Source organism: Drosophila sulfurigaster, chromosome 3 (assembly GCF_023558435.1).
Source record: "Drosophila sulfurigaster albostrigata strain 15112-1811.04 chromosome 3, ASM2355843v2, whole genome shotgun sequence".
NCBI lineage: Eukaryota > Metazoa > Arthropoda > Insecta > Diptera > Drosophilidae > Drosophila > Drosophila sulfurigaster.
The window spans coordinates 42,823,317-42,844,572 of NC_084883.1; the positions used below are offsets into that span (position 1 = coordinate 42,823,317).

Below are 21,256 nucleotides of genomic sequence, written 5' to 3' on the forward strand. Positions count from 1 at the left end.
TTTGATCCTAGCACATCCGGGCTTGGATTTATATTGTGTCTACCAAGAATGAGGTCTTTTTCTCTAAAATTGCTCAAAATATACAAATTTTATAAAATTTTGAGGGCGGAAGGGGCGGGGAAAAATTTGAATGGGCGTGCCGAATTCTGAAACGTAAAAAAAGTGAGGTTATCTGAAAAAAATGCAAATTGCGCCAATTGTGCGGAAAAATTCAAAAAAAGACAACTATTGACGGATTAAGAATTGATGACTCTGCAACATACAGTTGAAGTTATTGCTCACTTATGCTAACTTCATTTTCAAAATCCTTTCCAAAGTTGAAAATTGTTCTTCATACTTTGAGGGTACAACAAGGGCGTTTTTACGAAAACAAACAATATCTCATGTCCGCTATGTCCGCCATGTCCGCAATGTCCGCAATGTCCGCCATGTCCGCCATGTCTGCGATCCGCCTGCGATCCGCTTGCGAACCGCCTGCGATCCGCGTGTGATCCGCCTGCGGTCCGCTTGCGAACCGCCTGCGATCCGCCTGCGATCCGCCTGCGATCCGCTTGCGAACCGCCTGCGATCCGCGTGTGATCCGCGTGCGAACCGCCTGCGATCCGCTTGCGAACCGCCTGCGATCCGCTTGCGATCCGCTTGCGAACCGCCTGCGATCCGCCTGCGATCCGCGTGCGAACCGCCTGCGATCCGCTTGCGAACCGCCTGCGATCCGCTTGCGAACCGCCTGCGATCCGCGTGTGATCCGCCTGCGATCCGCTTGCGAACCGCCTGCGATCCGCTTGCGATCCGCCTGCGATCCGCGTGCGATCCGCCTGCGAACCGCCTGCGATCCGCTTGCGATCCGCCTGAGATCCGCCTGCGATCCGCCTGCGAACCGCCTGCGATCCGCCTGCGAACCGCCTGCGATCCGCCTGCGATCCGCTTGCGAACCGCCTGCGATCCGCGTGCGAACCGCCTGCGATCCGCCTGCGATCCGCGTGCGATCCGCTTGCGAACCGCCTGCGATCCGCCTGCGAACCGCCTGCGATCCGCGTGTGATCCGCCTGTGATCCGCCTGCGATCCGCTTGCGAACCGCCTGCGAACCGCCTGCGATCCGCTTGCGATCCGCCTGCGATCCGCGTGCGAACCGCCTGCGATCCGCCTGCGATCCGCATGCGATCCGCTTGCGAACCGCCTGCGATCCGCCTGCGAACCGCCTGCGATCCGCCTGCGATCCGCCTGCGATCCGCTTGCGAACCGCCTGCGATCCGCGTGTGATCCGCGTGCGAACCGCCTGCGATCCGCTTGCGAACCGCCTGCGATCCGCGTGTGATCCGCCTGCGGTCCGCTTGCGAACCGCCTGCGATCCGCCTGCGATCCGCCTGCGAACCGCCTGCGATCCGCCTGCGATCCGCCTGCGATCCGCTTGCGAACCGCCTGCGATCCGCGTGTGATCCGCGTGCGAACCGCCTGCGATCCGCTTGCGAACCGCCTGCGATCCGCTTGCGATCCGCTTGCGAACCGCCTGCGATCCGCCTGCGAACCGCCTGCGAACCGCCTGCGATCCGCCTGCGATCCGCTTGCGATCCGCCTGCGATCCGCTTGCGAACCGCCTGCGATCCGCCTGCGATCCGCCTGCGATCCGCCTGCGATCCGCCTGCGATCCGCGTGTGATCCGCCTGCGATCCGCGTGTGATCCGCCTGCGATCCGCTTGCGATCCGCGTGTGATCCGCCTGCGATCCGCTTGCGATCCGCTTGCGATCCGCGTGTGATCCGCCTGCGATCCGCCTGCGATCCGCGTGCGATCCGCCTGCGATCCGCGTGCGATCCGTAGTATTATTAAATAACTAATAATCGCGAGAGAATCGCGCGCGAATCGCGGGTGAATCGCAGGCGAATAAATCGCGGGGCGAGAAAATGTTTGAAAACACAACTTGTTATATTTTAAAAATAGTTGAATATAATAATTTAAGTATTATTAAATAACTAATAATCGCGGGGCGAGAAAATGTAATAATAATAATCCGCCTGCGATCCGCTTGCGATCCGCCTGTGATCGGCTTGCGATCCGCGTGTGATCCGCCTGCGATCCGCTTGCGAACCGCCTGCGATCCGCTTGCGATCCGCCTGCGATCCGCTTGCGATCCGCCTGCGATCCGCCTGCGATCCGCCTGCGATCCGCTTGCGATCCGCGTGTGATCCGCTTGCGAACCGCCTGCGATCCGCGTGCGAACCGCCTGCGATCCGCTTGCGAACCGCCTGCGATCCGCTTGCGATCCGCCTGCGATCCGCCTGCGATCCGCCTGCGATCCGCTTGCGATCCGCGTGTGATCCGCTTGCGAACCGCCTGCGATCCGCGTGCGAACCGCCTGCGATCCGCTTGCGAACCGCCTGCGATCCGCCTGCGATCCGCGTGTGATCCGCCTGCGATCCGCGTGTGATCCGCCTGCGATCCGCTTGCGATCCGCCTGCGATCCGCCTGCGATCCGCTTGCGATCCGCCTGCGATCCGCTTGCGATCCGCTTGCGATCCGCCTGCGATCCGCCTGCGATCCGCTTGCGATCCGCCTGCGAACCGCCTGCGATCCGCCTGCGATCCGCGTGCGATCCGTAGTATTATTAAATAACTAATAATCGCGAGTGAATCGCGCGCGAATCGCGGGTGAATCGCAGGCGAATAAATCGCGGGGCGAGAAAATGTTTGAAAACACAACTTATGTTATATTTTAAAAATATTTGAATATTATAATTGAAGTATTATTAAATAACTAATAATCGCGAGCGAGTCGCTCGCGAATCGCGGGTAAATCGCAGGCAAATCGCGATTGAAGTATTATTAAATAACTAATAATACTTCAATTATAATATTCAAATATTTTAAAAATATAACATAACATAACATAAATCGCGGGGCGAATCGCAGGCGATGTCCGCCATGTCCGCTGTGTCCGCCATGTCCGCCATGTCCGCTGTGTCCGCCATGTCCGCCATGTCCGCTCTGTCCGCCATGTCCGCTGTGTCCGCAATGTCCGCCATGTCCGCTGTGTCCGCCATGTCCGCCATGTCCGCTGTGTCCGCCACGTCCGCTGTGTCCGCCATGTCCGCTCTGTCCGCCATGTCTGCTGTGTCCGCAATGTCCGCCATGTCCGCTGTGTCCGCCATGTCCGCTGTGTCCGCCATGTCCGCCATGTCCGCTGTGTCCGCCATGTCCGCTGTGTCCGCTGTGTCCGCAATGTCCGCCATGTCCGCTGTGTCCGCTCTGTCCGCCATGTCCGCAATGTCCGCCATGTCCGCTGTGTCCGTCATGTCCGCAATGTCCGCAATGTCCGCCATGTCCGCTCTGTCCGCTGTGTCCGCCATGTCCGTCATGTCCGCAATGTCCGCTATGTCCGCCATGTCCGCTATGTCCGCAATGTCCGCTATGTCCGCTTGTCTGTCTGCGATCCGCCTGCGATCCGCTTGCGAACCGCCTGCGATCCGCTTGCGATCCGCCTGCGATCCGCGTGCGAACCGCCTGCGATCCGCCTGCGATCCGCATGCGATCCGCTTGCGAACCGCCTGCGATCCGCCTGCGAACCGCCTGCGATCCGCCTGCGATCCGCCTGCGATCCGCTTGCGAACCGCCTGCGATCCGCGTGTGATCCGCGTGCGAACCGCCTGCGATCCGCTTGCGAACCGCCTGCGATCCGCTTGCGATCCGCTTGCGAACCGCCTGCGATCCGCCTGCGAACCGCCTGCGATCCGCCTGCGATCCGCCTGCGAACCGCCTGCGATCCGCCTGCGATCCGCATGCGATCCGCTTGCGAACCGCCTGCGATCCGCCTGCGAACCGCCTGCGATCCGCCTGCGATCCGCGTGCGAACCGCCTGCGATCCGCTTGCGATCCGCCTGCGATCCGCTTGCGATCCGCGTGTGATCCGCCTGCGAACCGCCTGCGATCCGCTTGCGATCCGCGTGTGATCCGCCTGCGATCCGCCTGCGAACCGCCTGCGATCCGCTTGCGATCCGCTTGCGATCCGCCTGCGATCCGCTTGCGATCCGCTTGCGATCCGCGTGTGATCCGCTTGCGATCCGCCTGCAATCCGCCTGCGATCCGCGTGTGATCCGCTTGCGATCCGCTTGCGATCCGCGTGTGATCCGCTTGCGATCCGCTTGCGATCCGCGTGTGATCCGCTTGCGATCCGCTTGCGATCCGCCTGCGATCCGCCTGCGATCCGCTTGCGATCCGCCTGCGATCCGCTTGCGATCCGCGTGTGATCCGCTTGCGATCCGCGTGTGATCCGCTTGCGATCCGCCTGCGATCCGCCTGCGATCCGCGTGTGATCCGCTTGCGATCCGCTTGCGATCCGCGTGTGATCCGCTTGCGATCCGCTTGCGATCCGCCTGCGATCCGCTTGCGAACCGCCTGCGATCCGCCTGCGATCCGCGTGCGATCCGTAGTATTATTAAATAACTAATAATCGCGAGAGAATCGCGCGCGAATCGCGGGTGAATCGCAGGCGAATAAATCGCGGGGCGAGAAAATGTTTGAAAACACAACTTATGTTATATTTTAAAAATATTTGAATATTATAATTGAAGTATTATTAAATAACTAATAATCGCGAGCGAGTCGCTCGCGAATCGCGGGTAAATCGCAGGCAAATCGCGATTGAAGTATTATTAAATAACTAATAATACTTCAATTATAATATTCAAATATTTTAAAAATATAACATAACATAACATAAATCGCGGGGCGAATCGCAGGCGATGTCCGCCATGTCCGCTGTGTCCGCCATGTCCGCCATGTCCGCTGTGTCCGCCATGTCCGCCATGTCCGCTCTGTCCGCCATGTCCGCTGTGTCCGCAATGTCCGCCATGTCCGCTGTGTCCGCCATGTCCGCCATGTCCGCTGTGTCCGCCACGTCCGCTGTGTCCGCCATGTCCGCTCTGTCCGCCATGTCCGCTGTGTCCGCAATGTCCGCCATGTCCGCTGTGTCCGCCATGTCCGCTGTGTCCGCCATGTCCGCCATGTCCGCTGTGTCCGCCATGTCCGCTGTGTCCGCTGTGTCCGCAATGTCCGCCATGTCCGCTGTGTCCGCTCTGTCCGCCATGTCCGCAATGTCCGCCATGTCCGCTGTGTCCGTCATGTCCGCAATGTCCGCAATGTCCGCCATGTCCGCTCTGTCCGCTGTGTCCGCCATGTCCGCCATGTCCGCTGTGTCCGCCATGTCCGCCATGTCCGTCATGTCCGCAATGTCCGCTATGTCCGCCATGTCCGCTATGTCCGCAATGTCCGCTATGTCCGCTTGTCTGTCTGTCAAATTTTCCATTTTAGCTGGCAATTAATATTACGAGTAAACCATAAAAGATCTTTTACTGTTTTTGGTATTACAAGTATTTTACTATATTCCCAAGAAATTTATCATAGAAAAGTGAGGTTATCTGAAAAAAATGCGAATTGCGCCAATTGACAAAAGACAACTATTGACGGATTAAGAATTGATGACTCTACAACATACAGTTGAAGTTATTGCTCACTTATGCTAACTTCATTTTCAAAATCCTTTCCAAAGTTGAAAATTGTTCTTCATACTTTGAGGGTACAACAAGGGCGTTTTTTCGAAAACAAGCAATATCTCGGGCATATCCTTCAAAATTTTCAAAGCACACATAGGCACGTAGGTACATAGGCAAAAATGTACCAATGGCGGACATAGCGGACATAGCGGACATTGCGGACATTGCGGACATAGCGGAAAATTGGTAAATTGGTAAATCACAATTTGTGAAATACAAAAAATCGTTCGTGAAAAATGTTTGGTACATTTTTGCTCCAAATTTTGGTACAAAACATTTTTTTGGAATGGCAACCGTGTCTGCACACAACCGGCAAAAGTTTAAAACTGTTCAAAATTTCAACTCTTCTCACAACACAACCGGCAAAGCATTAAAACTGTTCCTAATTTATACTCTTCACAAGACCAGCAAAACTGTTCCTCTGTTTACAAATGAAATTCAACTGTTCCCTATTGTAACAGAAGTAAAAAATTGTATATTAGACGTAAATTTCATTGATTCCACATCAACTCATAATAACTAAATTTTTACTTTCAATATTTTGTCATTTAATTTTAATGGTACTTTAACTGTACTCATTCAGCTCAAGTGAGTCATTTCATTCAATATCAGCAGCAACAGCACAGTGAACAGTTGTTTCGCTTTTCTGTTCCCAAGCCACGCCACTTTAGCCTAGCCCACAACCAAGGTGTTGGCACTCGCTGTGGGCGAGAGAGCGAGAGCATAAAAGCTCTGAACTGCGCATACAACTTAAAGTTCAGCAAAGCCAGCTGAGCTGTCTGTTTGTTGTTTTTATTTGATTCTCGCGGGTCGCCGCAGCTGTCGCTGACGCTATTGTTGTTGTTGCTGTTTAACTACCAACAATGGCAGCAACAGCAACAACGGAGCGAATGAATTTTGAATGAGGTTCGCGCTGCGATGGCTGATGCCGATGGCTGAGATTCCAATTCGACACACAATCGAAATCGGTTGGGCTATTGGATATGCGATGTATGAACACTGTGTGCATGTGTGCGTGTGTGTGTGTGTCTGTCTGTTTGTATTTCTCTTTTTATGTGATTGTGTAGGGCTGTGGTGCCGGTTGTTGGGGCTTTGCTTTTGCTGACAGACTGGCTAATCAGTTAGTCTGTTTTTTATTCTTGGCCGGCATGGAGCGTTGACGCTTTATGCCGCAAGAAAAGCCAACAACGCATCGCAAAGTTCGCTTTACCCCTCGCGTGCTCCACCGCACCGCTCTGCTCCTCACTAAGTGTTGTCGCAATCGTAGCCGTTTTTAGACGCGTCGCGACTCGCGCGTATTCTGCGTCAGCGTCGCCGCTGGCAGCGACGTCAGCGTCAACGTCCGCTTCGCATTGTCGCTGTCGAATTTGATTGTTGTTCTTTGCGGTGACTGTGCGTGTTAGTGTGTGTGAGTGTGTGTGTAGAATACTGTGAGCATCTGAGACGATCGCAACTTGTGCGAGTGTTTATCTATTTAATAAAGCTGACGCCGCCTTGGACTGTGACGTCACACACGCTTGGAATTAAGATTTCAGTCCTAAGAATTTACCTACCACACCTTACTCTAAAACTTTAACTCCCCCGCCTTTTACAAGCGTAGCGTATTTAATTGTGCAATTAGCAAAAGAGCAACAAAATGTGGGCGACGCTCGTGGGGATCATTGCCGCCATAAGCGTAGTAGGAACAGTTGTTGCTGTGACAGAAACAGCAACAACAGCAGGAACAACAGCGAAGACACAAACCAACACCAGCTCAACTGTTCCTGCCAAATACCCTTGCGCCTTTTCGGACACTGTGAACGTAACGGACTCGCAGCGTCTCCAAGATGGCTCCTATGCCCATGAAGGCATCGTGATACCTGCTCACCTGGTTGCCATCTACAATTTCAAGGTGATCGATGGTGTCGAATATCGTGCCCCAAAGCATGTGCGTGGTTGCATTTGCCTCATCAAACCCTGCATCACCTTCTGCTGTCCCTTGGGAGAGCATTTCAATGCCAAGAGTGGCAATTGTACAGCTCCTTTGCAGCCCAGACCACCGAGCACACTTGTCGAGTTAACGGACTCCGCTGGCAACATCAGTCACGTGAAGATCATCGATCAATTTGTGGTTCGCACTCAGCTGGGATGTCGCAACAAGTTTGTGGACAAGAAGCACGATTCCTTCTGGCAGTGGAATCTCTTTGAGAATGGCACTTTGTTGAGGGATGATCGATTGTGGAGCACGGATGAATATTGCTTCTCTTCGCTGGAGCATCAACCAGCTGCCTGGGAGTTGGTTCCCCTAAACTGTGAACGTTTCCAGCGTGGCTATCGCGTTTGGATCTATGCCATCTGTAAGCTTTGAATTCCAGATTAAATTGGTTTGTTTCTCTGCTAATTTGATCCATTTTTGCAGGCAGCATAATTGCTATACTGATCAACATTTTTATACTCTCGCTGCTGGGTTGCATTAATACGGCAAGGAAAAGTCACTATGGCCAGTTAATTATCTACTATCTGCTCTCCGTGATTGCGGGCTATTCGCTTCTAGTCTACTTAACTTTAAAGAATCCCGTGAAATTATCCCATGAAGCGTGTCGCAATGTTGGTGAGTCTCGAGTTTGACTTTTCTCCTCTTTATTCGTGCTGATTTGTTGCTTTTCTTTGCAGGTTTCTTGGCCTACTTCTTTATTATGCTGTCCTTTGTCTACTTGGCCATTTGCAGCTTTGATTTCATGCTCAAATTCCGCAAGAAATCAATGCGCAATTGGGTTCGCACTTTGGTCTACTTTTTAGCCATAGTCTTCGTGATTATTCTAAGGTTTGCAGTGTCCTTTGCACAGGACTCTAATTTGCCAAAGCATTTCAAACCCGGTATTGGCGAGGATTATTGCTGGTTCGATGGTAAGTTTTGAAACTTTAATTTGTATATCGATAATGTATTGCTAAAGATTGAAATCTTTTTTCAAGAATTTTTATCAATTTTATAATCTTACTTTAAGAATATTTAAAAATTTACAATCTTATTTAAAGCATTTCTTTTAATTTGATAAGTTCTCAAAATTAAGATTTACATTGTAGCTTTTTGTCTATCATATTTTTCTCTGTTTCATTAATACCTAACTGTTTTACTTTAATATAAGTTCATATAATATATTTAATTTTCATTTAAGATCATGCATTTATATTTCATATTCTAGCCATAATTTAGCTGATGATTTTGTATCAGAAATCGTGTTTTTCCACCTTATGAATTTTGTTTAATGAATTTATTGCGTTGATCGTGTGACTATTTGCTCGACATTTTATTGAACGATTTATGGCTTCATATAGCAACAATTAATTTGATGATGTGTATAACATTTTGTTAAATCGTCAACAAGCTGATGTGCAACATATTTCATTTGTTTTTTGCGCAAAATTTTAATTTATTATGCGTTCAGGTTTTTATCTTTTGATCTTTGACGTTTTTTCTTATTGTTTGTTATGATATATCGATATTTAGATATACAATTAATTAGCATGTTTCTTTAGATGTCTCAACTGAGAAATTATTTATTTTGCTCCTCACTTTCGATGTTGGAATTTCATTTATTTTTAAATCATGTGAATTGAATATACTTAAATGATATTTTTTTGCAAATTGTGTAGTACATAGTGTAATTGTAAATATTCTTAATTATCTAAGCCTTCGAAAGAATTTTCAGAAAGTCTTATATTCATTTTTTCCTTAAATATTCAATAGGTTTATATTTTTGTTTTTTATACGTTTTAATGTACAAATTTTGTCTTTTTTTTAATTATTTGAATTGTGTTTATTTAAATTTAATAATTAGTATGGTGATCACGAGTATAAAATCATTTATTTATATTAATAATTTGCTGAGCTAATATTTGCTAATATTCCACAGATTTACAATATAAATATTTCACAATCAACTACATAGTTATTTGTCCATTGGTTTCACGTGTTTGATATACAAATTTAATTTATTTTTCAATTATTTGACTTGTATAAAATAAAATTTTAAGTTTTGTTAGAATGATACGTTATATCATTTTTAAAAAATGTCATTTATTTATATATAAAATTCTTGTATAGTCAGAACTATACTTTATTTATACCTTACTTATTCTTCATCTCTTCCTTTTTTTCAGTGCGTCTCTGGGGCATATTGATCTATTATTATGTGCCCATTTTGCTGCTGCTGATCTTCAGTCTTTACTGCTGTTTCCAGACGTACTCAGCGACCTTCGAGTTGGACCCTGACACACTATATCTTGAGGGAGTCCAACTGCGCATCATGAAGATTCAGTAAGTTATAGAAAGCAAGATCAAGAAACAAAATCTTTATTTTTTTTTTACATCTTCCTTAGTTTCTACGCCTTCACTGGTTATTTGGTTGGCGTCTTTGCTGTTTGGCTGCGTGAGATGATCGTCTATATCTTGGCTCGAGTCAGGGAGCATTTCTTTATCATCGATTTCTGGAGTGGCATCTGTATTCTGGTGCTGGCCATAGCTGGCTTCATACTGCTGCTGGGCAAGAATATGCACGTCAAGACTTGGTGGTCCATCAATGTGTAAGTTTTTATAGAAGGGTATTATAACTTTGTGACTACAGAAAATCTAGACAGAATGAAACAGCTTAAAGCAATAGTATATTAATATACTAAATATGGAATTTGGTATATTTCAATATTATTTTGATATATTGTTTTGGTATGCAGCAGGCAGAACAAGACATTGTAAAGTAATAGAATATCGATATAATAAATACGTATTTTTGGTATAATTTAATATTTTACTATATATTTATTTCAAATTAGTATTTTTTATTTAGTATTCGGTATATCGGTATATCAATACGGTATATATTTTATGATATTTTAGTATTTTGTGTATATTTACTTGGTGTAAAGTAATAGTATATCAATAGACTAAATACGTAGTTCGGTATATTCATGCATGTTTAATATTTTGGTATATATTTATTTCAATTTAGTATTTTTAGGTATATTGATATGGTATAAACTTTGGGATATTCTAGTTCATTTCGGCATATTTATTTGGTATGCAACAGGCAGAATGATACAGCGTATCTTAATTCGCTCTAGTTTAGTGCTTTTTTCGTATATTGATTTGATATATTTGAACAATGTTTTGCTCTCAGTAGGGTGTAGCTTTCTTACTTGTAATTGCTTTATAATTCAATCAATCTAATCTCCACTTGCAGCGAATCCAGTCAAACCGATTTGAGCATTATAAATGCGCGTGTTTACAAATTCGATGAGAAGGGCGATCTGAAGAATCCAGGTAAGTGAGGGGAGAGAATTCATGGTCAATGTATTTTAACTTGTGCTAATTGTATTCGAAATTGTTTATGCTAATTATAGATTCGCCTTATCGACCGACGGTGACATCACTTTAAAATGACACATAAACAAACAACTGCCTCAAACTGAATGATTCATGTCGTGTTTTGAATCATGCTCAATGTTTGCAATTATCTTACGATATGATGTATTCAATATATATTAAGCAATATTTTAAGACTTGTTATATTACATTACCTAATCTAATGATTAAACAAACAGTTTCGTTCTCGAAATTATTCCTTAAGTTCCGTATCCATCAACAGAATTCCAGCTACAGTAAATATAAACACATTCAGACTTAACAATGAAATATTCAATAAATGTCGATGAAATGAATATTAAATCAATTCATATATCTCTATATATAGTAGACAATGAATGCAGTTGCAATTGCAATTTGGCATTCTGCATTTTGCATGTTGTATTCGAAAATGCTGAACACAAAGCGCAGTTCACAAGCCAAATAAATACTTAATTCAACTGAAATGTTAATCACAATTTGTACACCAACCATTTTGACCTCAACTCGAGCTAACCCTTTATTATTTTCATTAACAACTCTATTAAGTTAGCTCTTAGCTGTTGTGTAGATATTAAAGGGTATGCACAATTTTGGAAAGAAAGCAATATTTTTACGATATAAATACTGAACTTTATTTTACTTATTTTTTTTTAATAAAATACGTTTGAATTTTAACCGATGTTGATTTTTTTTATAGAATTGTATTTTCACTTTGTATCCTGAAAATTTTATTATGATCGGATAATAAAAATAAAACTGTTACTACAAAAAACATTGTCTTATATTGAATTTTACAATTTTTTTTTATAAATCTGTGTTTTTTCTTTGTATCCTGAAAATTTCATTAGGATCCGATAGTGAAAATCAAAGTTTTACTGCAAAAAAATTGAATGAATGTATAATGTTGAATTTTATTTATAACTATGAAGTTGATTTTTTATAAGACTATATTTTATCTTTATATCCTGAAAATTTGATTAGGTTCGGACAGATTTTAGTTTCCTTTTCCAATATTTTCATTACGATCCCACAAAAAAAGCTGGAAAATTACTTTACTGTCTTAATACAACTAAAGTAAGGTAATTAAACTTAACTTTTAATTAATTTCCTGATTTCTGTTTACAGGGTATCTGCTAGTCCCGCTTTTGCTGCCCATTCACCGGTCTTATTTTCCATTCAACACTTTAGCGCCCTTCAATATGGTTTAACCCTTTTTATAAAGCAACAACAACAAACCGCAAACAGTCTCGGTTATGGCATGAATTATTTCCTTAACTGAATAACCCATTCACTAACAGCTGACCAGCCCCCAAAATTCAGAGTCAAGTTCCAGCCAAAGGACACAAATGGTAGCCAAACACTGAACAAAAGGCCAACAAAAAGCGTATTGGCCTAAACAGGTGGGAGGTCGCAGGTCGCGTGTCTGGGTCGGGTTAGTTGTTGTTGGTTGCTTGCTTTACTCAGTTTACCTGTTTCACCTGCTAAATGGAGGCGCCAAGTCGCCAGTCAAGTGGCACGCAACAAATGCGCTTCTAATGACGCAATTGTCCGTCTCCGTTTAGTCCAATTGACGACCTCACTACTCAACATTCTCCATTCTTTTGTGCTCTGCGCTCTTTGAACTGTGTCTTATTATTATGGTTCTCTATGGGAAATTATGTGCTCCCGCTCCCTGAAAATTTAAGCTTAGGCGAATGATGAATACTCTATAAGGGTAAATAAAGTTTTGTAAATTAAGAAATCATTTGGGGAACTTAAAGAAGTTTATATTTATTATAAAAAGGTTGTTTGAAAGCAAAAATTAAAGAAACGTTTGATTCACAAGTTTAACAATAATTTGAGGGAAGTCATAATAATAGAAAAATAAACTCTTAATATATATAGTAAGTTTAACAATGATTTTAGGGAATTATCAAATAGTTTTTAAAGCGTATTACATTAAAGTATTGTTGATAACGATTAAATTGAGTTCTGGCATCAAAGGAAAGTAATTTCTTGTAAGATAGATATGAAAACTTAAAAGAACTTAGACTGACGACAGTTACAGAATATTCATGTGTCTATTACTTAAAAATATTTTTGGAATTAGAGAGAAATCTTATAGAATCAAGAAAATAAATTTCTTGTTAGAAAGTTAAATTAAAGTTTGAGAACCTTGTCAATATATGATAAAGATGATGAGAGTTACTGAAAGCGATTGAACGATTTATATTATTTTATGTTAATACAACATTGTAGAAATCAAATGGTGTTTATGTTGAGTAGAGGGAGAAAAGGATAGTATGTCATAAATTGTTATAGCTTCACATTTTTTAAGAGTCTTTTTAGAACCAGACAAACAAATGTTATCATGTTGTAAAATACTTTTTAAAAATCTTTATTCAATCTTCAAAGAGCCGCTGCATGCAGTATTTATAACTAAGAAGTTTAGGTCATTAAAGATTCAAAGAATTAATTGTGAATACCATAAGTATTGTAAACTAATTGTTATCCTTTTATATCCCAATCTTTCTTCAATAGTAGAGCATTCAGTGAGTCAGTGTGTCACGATAATGTTGATGTTGTATGCTCAGTTTCAGTTGGTCTTCTGCTTGATGTTTATGCTGTTGTTGTTGTAAACAAATAGGCGAGAAATCGCTAATGTGTTGCGCTCTATAATAGCATTGTGGGTGTGTGTCCAGTCAGACATTTATTCCATTTTGATTTGATTTTAGGTTGCTGGCAGAGCAGCCAAACGTCCAGTTCGAGTTGAACCTGTGCCAGGTGCGGATGGGAACAGATCTAAACCGATTCACATCGATTCGCTTTTGTGTAATTTAGTCGCAGATTCGACGTCATCGAGACAGTGCATTAGGATTCTTTCACCATTTCGCTATTTGGTATTCGATAATTCGAGATAAACACGCATAAATTGGCATAAACATAAACAAAAGCGCGGTAAATGTGAGAGAGTGTGTGTTAGTGAGTGTGGTGGGTGAAAAGGCTGCTGAAGGAGTAGTGAAAAGGGGAGTGGGACGGCAAGCAAGTATGTTTGTGGCCACGACGCAGTTGCGTCGCTTTTTGCTTTGCGCCTTCTTCTGGCTGTTGACTCAGCGTGGCACGTGTGGCGCCTACCACGAAGAGGGGCGCTATCCGTGCGCCTTCATCGACACCGTGAATATCACGGGCAGCTACAGCATGGGGAGCAACATGAATGGATCGTATCTACACAATTGGACGGTGATACCCCGTGAACTGGTGACACCCTACGACTTTGTCATCGAGAATGGAATTCGAGTTCCTGCTGTGCGACATTTGCGTGCCTGCGTCTGCCGACTGCGTCCTTGTGTCCGCTTCTGTTGTCCTGCGGGGCAATTCTATCAGCTGGAGACGCGTCGCTGTGTGGATCACCCCGAGGTGCCTGGCCATAGTCACATGACTGTACAGCTGCAGAATGGCACTCAATTGCACCAGGAACTGGGCACTTGGTTCTCCGTTCATGTGGAATCTCCTTGCGATCACATGCGAGCGGTGACCAAGGACTCGGAGTATCTCCACTGGACACTACATGAGGTATACTTGATTTGAGAGTTGAACAGTTCAGTCTGAATTAAAATATTCATTCCTAGAACGGTTCCATCACTCATCGCGAGCATCATTTCACCAAACACTATTGCTTCACCCCGCTCCACTTCGACAACAGCAGCTGGAGCTGGCAGCCTCTTGCCTGTGAGCCCGAGAAACTACATTTTGTGCTCGGAGTACGCGAATGGACTTATGCTATATGTGAGTACGCTAATTATACCCGCTACCTATAGGGTAGAAAGGTATTATTATTTTGTGCCAGCAGGAAATATATGTAACAGGCATAAGGAGGCATCTCCGACTCCATAAAATATATATATTCTTTATCAGCGTCAATAGCCGAGACGATTTAGCTATGTCCGTCTGTCTGTCTGTCCGTCTGTCCGTATGAACAGCTAGATCTCAGAGACTATAAGAGATATATGGTATATTTTAAACGTAGTACCATATCAATATACTAAATATACAATCTGGCAAATGTTGTAGTATTTTTATGGTATATTAATTTAGTATATTTGCTTTGATTAAAAATGGGTAGCGGGTATTTCACAGTCGAACCCACTCGACGCTAGATTTCTTACTTACTTCTTGAAATGTGCGATTCGCGAAGAGAGATCCAAAATAGACAGAGATTGCTAATAAAAATAATTCGTATCGATTCGATCAATCGATTCTCGAGTGGCAGCTCATTATCAGCCACGATTTATGGTTTGCTATTGGAATTCGATAGAATTAAAGAAAACATAAGCATGCTGTCTTCATGCAGCTTATTGGATAAATAAATAATTTTGATTCTTTGAAGGGATGGATCCGATTGTTTAAGGGTCTTCATTTCCAATTCCAACAATTCAACAGGTTTATTTGAACATTTTTGTATACACAGAATTGATAATTGCGAAATTTTGAACTAAAACTTTTTTAATTATATTGAAACCAGTATACAAAATATTAGAACTTGTATATTTACAAGTATTTTAAAATTATAGAAAACACAGAATTGAAAATTGTTTAATTTTAAATTCAAACTTTTTAATAGTATGAGTTATAGTTTTTTTATATTAGTTTTCAAGAGACAAACATTATTTTTAAATACAGAGTTGATAATAGTTCAATTTTATACTGAAGTATTTTTCTATAGTTATAGTGATAAAGGAAAAAAAATGAAATGAACAATTTTTTTATTTCAGGAGAACTGCCATCAATAGAATATTTAATAATTTTGAAAAAACGAAAGTTTTTTTTGTAAATCATTATTGTAAAATTTATGTTATGGAAACATATTCAAAATGTTTATATAATTTTCAACTCATATTTTGCTCTACAAAAGTTTTAATACAATTGAAGAAAAAATTAAATTTATAATATAATAGAAAATAATTAGGAGAGTCAGGCAATCAGTAATTGCTTTCAACTCTCGACAACAAAACTTGCAAATGAGTCTTCATGTAGTTATAAATAAGTTTTTTAAATAAGCCGTCAAATATAAGGTCATCTTTCAGTCATCGAATATTTTACATTTATAAGTATATAAGTATGATAACTACTTACTATCTCCTTTCCCTCCTCTTGCATTTGTATATAAAAATATACATGTAAATTAAAATGGAGCAAAATAAATTAAGTTGATGCAGCTCTCCACAAAAAAAGTTTAGAGCATCTCTCAGTCCTCATACTGTTCAAACAAAATTTCCGATCTTATAAAATGTGCGTAATTTGAAAATCTTTTGCTTTTCTAGAGAAAAATAACTGTATTCCAAGATCTGAAATATACTCTTCTTCTAAACTTTTTTGAATCTCTCATCATATGTATAAAATAAATTCAATTTCATTCGCAATATCTTTCTAACATCTCTAGCTTTCATCATGGTTCCTCCTTACTTCTCTTTCAGGTCTCTTGATCTGCATTATCTCGATGTTCATCGTGCTGATGGTGCATCTGACGTGCTCGGATATGCGCAATAGTTTCTACGGCGTTGCTGTCAAAGCCTATATGATCTGTGTTATCTTTGGCTATGCGCTTTTGGCACATCTCACGCTCCACGATCCCGCAAATCTGTCATCGGCCGCTTGTCGCATCATACGTAAGTTCATTTCCGTTATAAATGATTGATCAATGATGCAACTTTGATGTTTAGCCAGCTTCGCGTTGCTCTTCCTGGTTTTATCCTTTTACATACTGAGCTTCATCTCGTTCAAATTGTATCTGAGCTTCCATGGTGTGGTGTTGACTAAACTCATGTTTTGGCTGATCTTGATACCAATTGTTATCATCGCCATTGGCTGGTCCTTCTATGTGGGTTTCAGTTATCATGGCGCTAAGTTAGTTCTTGGAGGCGATACTTGTTGGTTCGATCGTGAGTATTTAAAGCACCTTCCCTTTCACTTTCCTCATAAGTATTTCCTTTCTTCCCCTTAGCTCGCAACTGGACTGTGATGATCTATTTCTTTGCTCCCATTTTCATTGCCTGTGCCATCAGCTGCTTCTTTTATATTCTCACTTTGATTCGCATCAGCGAAGAGCCCGATATTGATTCAGAGAAGAGCTTTGAGTCCTTGGAGCGAAATCGTTTGAAGTCCTTTTGGAAATTCTTTTCCTACACTGCGCTCATTTGGTTCATTTACATCTGCTCCTTTGCTGTGAACTATTATCGTGAAGAGAGATCTCATTTGAACTATGCGGTTTGTCTCTGCACCGCTTTTCATGGCTTTGCTGCGCTTTATGCGCTTGTTGGCAAAAATCAACAGATACAAAACTTTCTGCGACGCATTGAGGATAATAAGTGAGTTTTAAATTAATGGAATTTAATATTTTACTAAAACTTTCTTCTCATAGCGATGAGGACACCGGTGAAAACTCTGTGCACATGTACATTTATTGATGTCAGCGCAGTTTTGTTGCCGCTGCACAGTTTTAGAGCAACTGTTCGCAGTGTAGAGCGAGCAATTAGTCGTGACAAACACCTTTTAACAGCAGCTAACCAAAGTGACTCTAGCGGAGACTTGAACCTATTGCAGCTTTTGCATTGACTGAAAAGCTTTTTTTTGAAACTAACGGAAATTATGAAGATGTATTTTAATTTAATGTTGAATATTGTTTTGAAAAAAAAAAAAATGAATAAACAATTTTTTAAAAATTAATTGTTGTACATTTATTTTTGTAAGGTTTTAAATTATTATAAATGTTGAACATTTTTTTGAAAACAAAACATGAATAAAAAAAACTGTTAAAAAGTGTGCTACATTTTTTTAAGGTTATAAACTATAAAAGATATTTTAATTTAATGTTGTTGAGATCAAAATATGAATACAAATTTTAAAAAGTGTTTTATATTTTTTTTGTAGGGTTTAAATTATTAAAGATGTAAAATAACCACACTCAAATTAAGTTATTAATTTATGGAAAATGTTCTTAATAAACTTAAAATTATTTCATAATCGTAGATCATTAAGTCCCTCATTAAACTCATTATTTAAACTATATTTGCTTCATTAGGATAATTTAACTGAAATCAGCTTCAAAGAACCAAAGCAACTTAATTAAAAAAGGACTAAAAACTGTCCACAGCAGCTTATCACGACTAAGTCCTTGTAAGTAGCTCTCTCTCTGTCTCTTAAAGCCGTAGACAAAAACGTATCTATAGCAGATGCAATCAAAAATGCACTCCACACAAAGTAGAGCTTTAATTGCAGATGCTCGAATTACATGGCGTATACGTAACACACACACACACAAACACAAAGAGGAGGGAACAAACAATTAGCTGTTCCTAAAATAGAATGACAACTGCGAGAGCAGTTCGTGGTTAGCATTCAACAGATTTCAACAGGATAACAGAATCAGTGCAGGATAAATTAAGCATGTTTAAAGTGTTCATTCGGTGGTCAGACCGGGGGGAAGGGGGCGGTGGGAATTCCTCCCACAAAAACAAATACAACAAATCGTATCGAGTTTAGCATGCCGAGAGCAAACCCCAAAAAGTATACACAATACATAACGTAATTTACACAACAAAAGCAAACTGCCGCTGGCCAGAGCAACTAGCTAACGTTCCCCGCCCCCTCGTTCCCCTCCCCTATGGAGTAGGGGATGTTTTAAACTCCGGGCTGGCATCGTTTTTCAACTCTGCTCGCTGAAGTTGCCACTAAAGTTGCGAGAGGGTTTTTTTTGCGATGTTGTTGTTGTTGTATTTTGGACCGTGGCCGAGAGTTTGAAACTTGCTGCTCGACGATGCTCGCTTGGATGCTGCTGCTGCTGCCTTTCCATTTCCCTTTCCCTTTCCCTGGACCACTATCACTGCAGCATATAATAAGTGCACGCCGATTTTGTTTGACATCAGAGGTCAATGGCCGACAGAGCGAGAGAGAGAGAGAGGTATATAGAGAGTTGCCGCAAGGGAATGCCAAGCACAGAGCTCTTGCCACAGCAGCCCTGCCACATGCAGTACAGTGCAACAGCGACAGTTGCTGCCACCCATCCAATCAGCCGCCCACTGTCGACTGTCGACTCTGTGTTTGGCTGTCAAGCGCAAGGAATCAAGTGGAAAGTGAAACGAGAGCATCCCAGAGCTAGCCCAGAGTTAGCCTCCCTCTAACTCATGCTTGCCTCTCTCTCGCAGTCTCCCGCTCCCGCTCCCGCTCCCACTCTCTAGTGTTTCCCCCCCTCTCAATTGTCCCTCTCTTTTCGCTGCTGCTGCGGTGGTGCTCTTTTGATGTGGCCTCGCCCTCGGCCTCGCTAGAGCTAACCAGACTCCCTCGCTCCCAGTCCCTACTTTCTCTCTCTCTCTCTCTCTGTCACTTCTTTCCTCTCTGTCAGGATTCGTTTCGTTTCGCTCTGCTCTGCTCTTTTGGCTGGGCATACAGCAGCTTCTCGTTGTGTATCCATAGAATACACACATATGCATATACACTCACACACACACACACACACACTTGCACACACACACTCACTCGCCGCATGCACAATTCGGATCGATAAAACGTAGTAAAAATTCGTAGTATTGGAAGCTGGAAAAGGCGGCATCCTTTTTTGCCGCTGCATTCTCTTCTCGACGTCGACGCCGACTGCGACAGCAACTGCGACTGCGACAGCAGCAGTGAATGAAGGAGGCAGCGAATGAAGCAACTGAAGCAACGGCATCGGCATTTTGCTGAACTGACGTGCGCACTGGAAATTCATGCGAGGTAGGACATGTTTGGCGCGTTTTTCAAAGTGCACACAGCACACACACAAGTGTGTGTGAATGTACTGAAAGTGTGTGTGTGTAGGAGAGTGTATTCGAAAATGTATGTGTGTGTAGAAGGTGTATTGTATATGTGTGTGTAGAGTATGCCTTGGCTCGCTGTATGTTTGTGTGTAGAGTATGCATTGCCTGCATGTGCGAGTGTGTGTGTAGAGTATGCATTGCCTATGTTTGTGTGTAGAGTGCGAGTATGCATTGCCTATGTGAGTTTGTGTGTAGAGTACTGCTTGTGTTTATGTGTAGAGTATGCATCGGCACTGTTTGTATGTATGTCTATGGAGTATGCTTGGACTATGTGTAGAGTATGCATTGACTGTACGTATGTATGCCGATGCTTGGAGTTGTGGAGGCTGCAAATGCAAAATGTTGCGCTACAGTTTGAAAGGCAGGCACAGGAGCAGCAACGACAGCAGCGACAGCTACTCATAGATGCATATCTCTGCATGCGTGTGTGTTGCTTTAATATCACTATCGGTTACTCACACACAGACATGCTCAGTTAAGGGAGTGTGTGTGGGGAACCGCGCCCCATTTTGCGCTAAGCTGCCCTAGGCACGAGCATGTCCTGCTTTCTGCTCCTGGCTCTGCCAGTCGACAGAACATGAAAATTAATTACTAAATGACTTTATGCTTTTTAATGGCTTGCCAGGCAGTTAAAGGATATTAGACAAGCCATTTAATGGCTACAGCTATCTCCTTAGCCACGGCAACTACAACTACAACTCTCCACACTTCGACCACGCCTTCTTTCTGCCTTCTTCAATGCTAAGCGGGAAACTGTTTTGATTGGGAATTTCTGTATTTTCTAGTTTCTGTTTTTGTTGTTTTTGTTTTCCTCTCCATTTTGCACAGTTTGTCAACGAGGGAATCGAAATTGCATCGCATCCATGTTGCTTCTTCTTCTTCTTCGCTCTCTCGATGTGTGTTGGGAATCAATTCACTTTGGGGCGAACCACAGCTAAAAACTTCAACACACAAAAACGAGTAATTAAAGTGCTAATAGTAAAAGTAATAGTAATAGTTATTGCTGCAGTTACACTTTGCAGTTAAGGGCAACATTTGCAGTTATACGAATTTCGGGGAGAGAACTATTCGTATTCGTATAGCACAATTTTATTTACATTTACGTTTACATTTGCATTTACCATTTCATTTGCTTTTAGTACTATGTTTGCAGTTTAATTAATAATTATGAGCATATTTGCTTTTCCCTTACATTCGTTTATTTATTACATTAAAAGCTGCAATGCAGTTCTTAATAATCATTCATGTTTTATATATGGATATCTCATCTTCTAATAAAACTTATTCATCATTATATTTAATACTTTTGATTACACTTCTTTTAAAAATATGAAAATTGTTATTAGATATAACATATATTAATTAAGTAAATAAAAAAAAAAGTATTTTCCACATAATTATAAAAAAATTTTCATTTTATTTTCAAGTTTATTATTATATCAATCAGATATATTATATTTTGGTAAAAACCTAAAAAAGCTGAGGTTAAAACATGAATTAATT

At 42.5% G+C, this 21,256-nt stretch overlaps 2 protein-coding genes across 2 annotated transcripts; both read left to right on the forward strand.

Moving 5' to 3' along the window:
* The first annotated feature begins 6,666 nt into the window (after window positions 1-6,666).
* LOC133843261 (probable G-protein coupled receptor Mth-like 9) lies at window positions 6,667-11,570 on the forward strand. Its single transcript, XM_062276719.1, has 7 exons — window positions 6,667-7,881; window positions 7,944-8,135; window positions 8,198-8,431; window positions 9,686-9,842; window positions 9,905-10,108; window positions 10,762-10,841; window positions 10,922-11,570. The coding sequence occupies exons 1-7, from the start codon at window positions 7,182-7,184 to the stop codon at window positions 10,954-10,956; spliced, it is 1,602 nt and encodes a 533-aa protein (XP_062132703.1). The 5' UTR covers window positions 6,667-7,181; the 3' UTR covers window positions 10,957-11,570.
* Window positions 11,571-13,655: 2,085 nt separating this feature from the next.
* LOC133844554 (probable G-protein coupled receptor Mth-like 8) lies at window positions 13,656-17,578 on the forward strand. The gene is made up of 6 exons (XM_062278609.1): window positions 13,656-14,477; window positions 14,534-14,690; window positions 16,379-16,570; window positions 16,625-16,843; window positions 16,906-17,269; window positions 17,323-17,578. Exons 1-6 carry the CDS (start codon window positions 13,953-13,955, stop codon window positions 17,366-17,368), a joined length of 1,503 nt encoding a protein of 500 aa, XP_062134593.1. The 5' UTR covers window positions 13,656-13,952; the 3' UTR covers window positions 17,369-17,578.
* The last annotated feature ends 3,678 nt before the right edge of the window (window positions 17,579-21,256 follow it).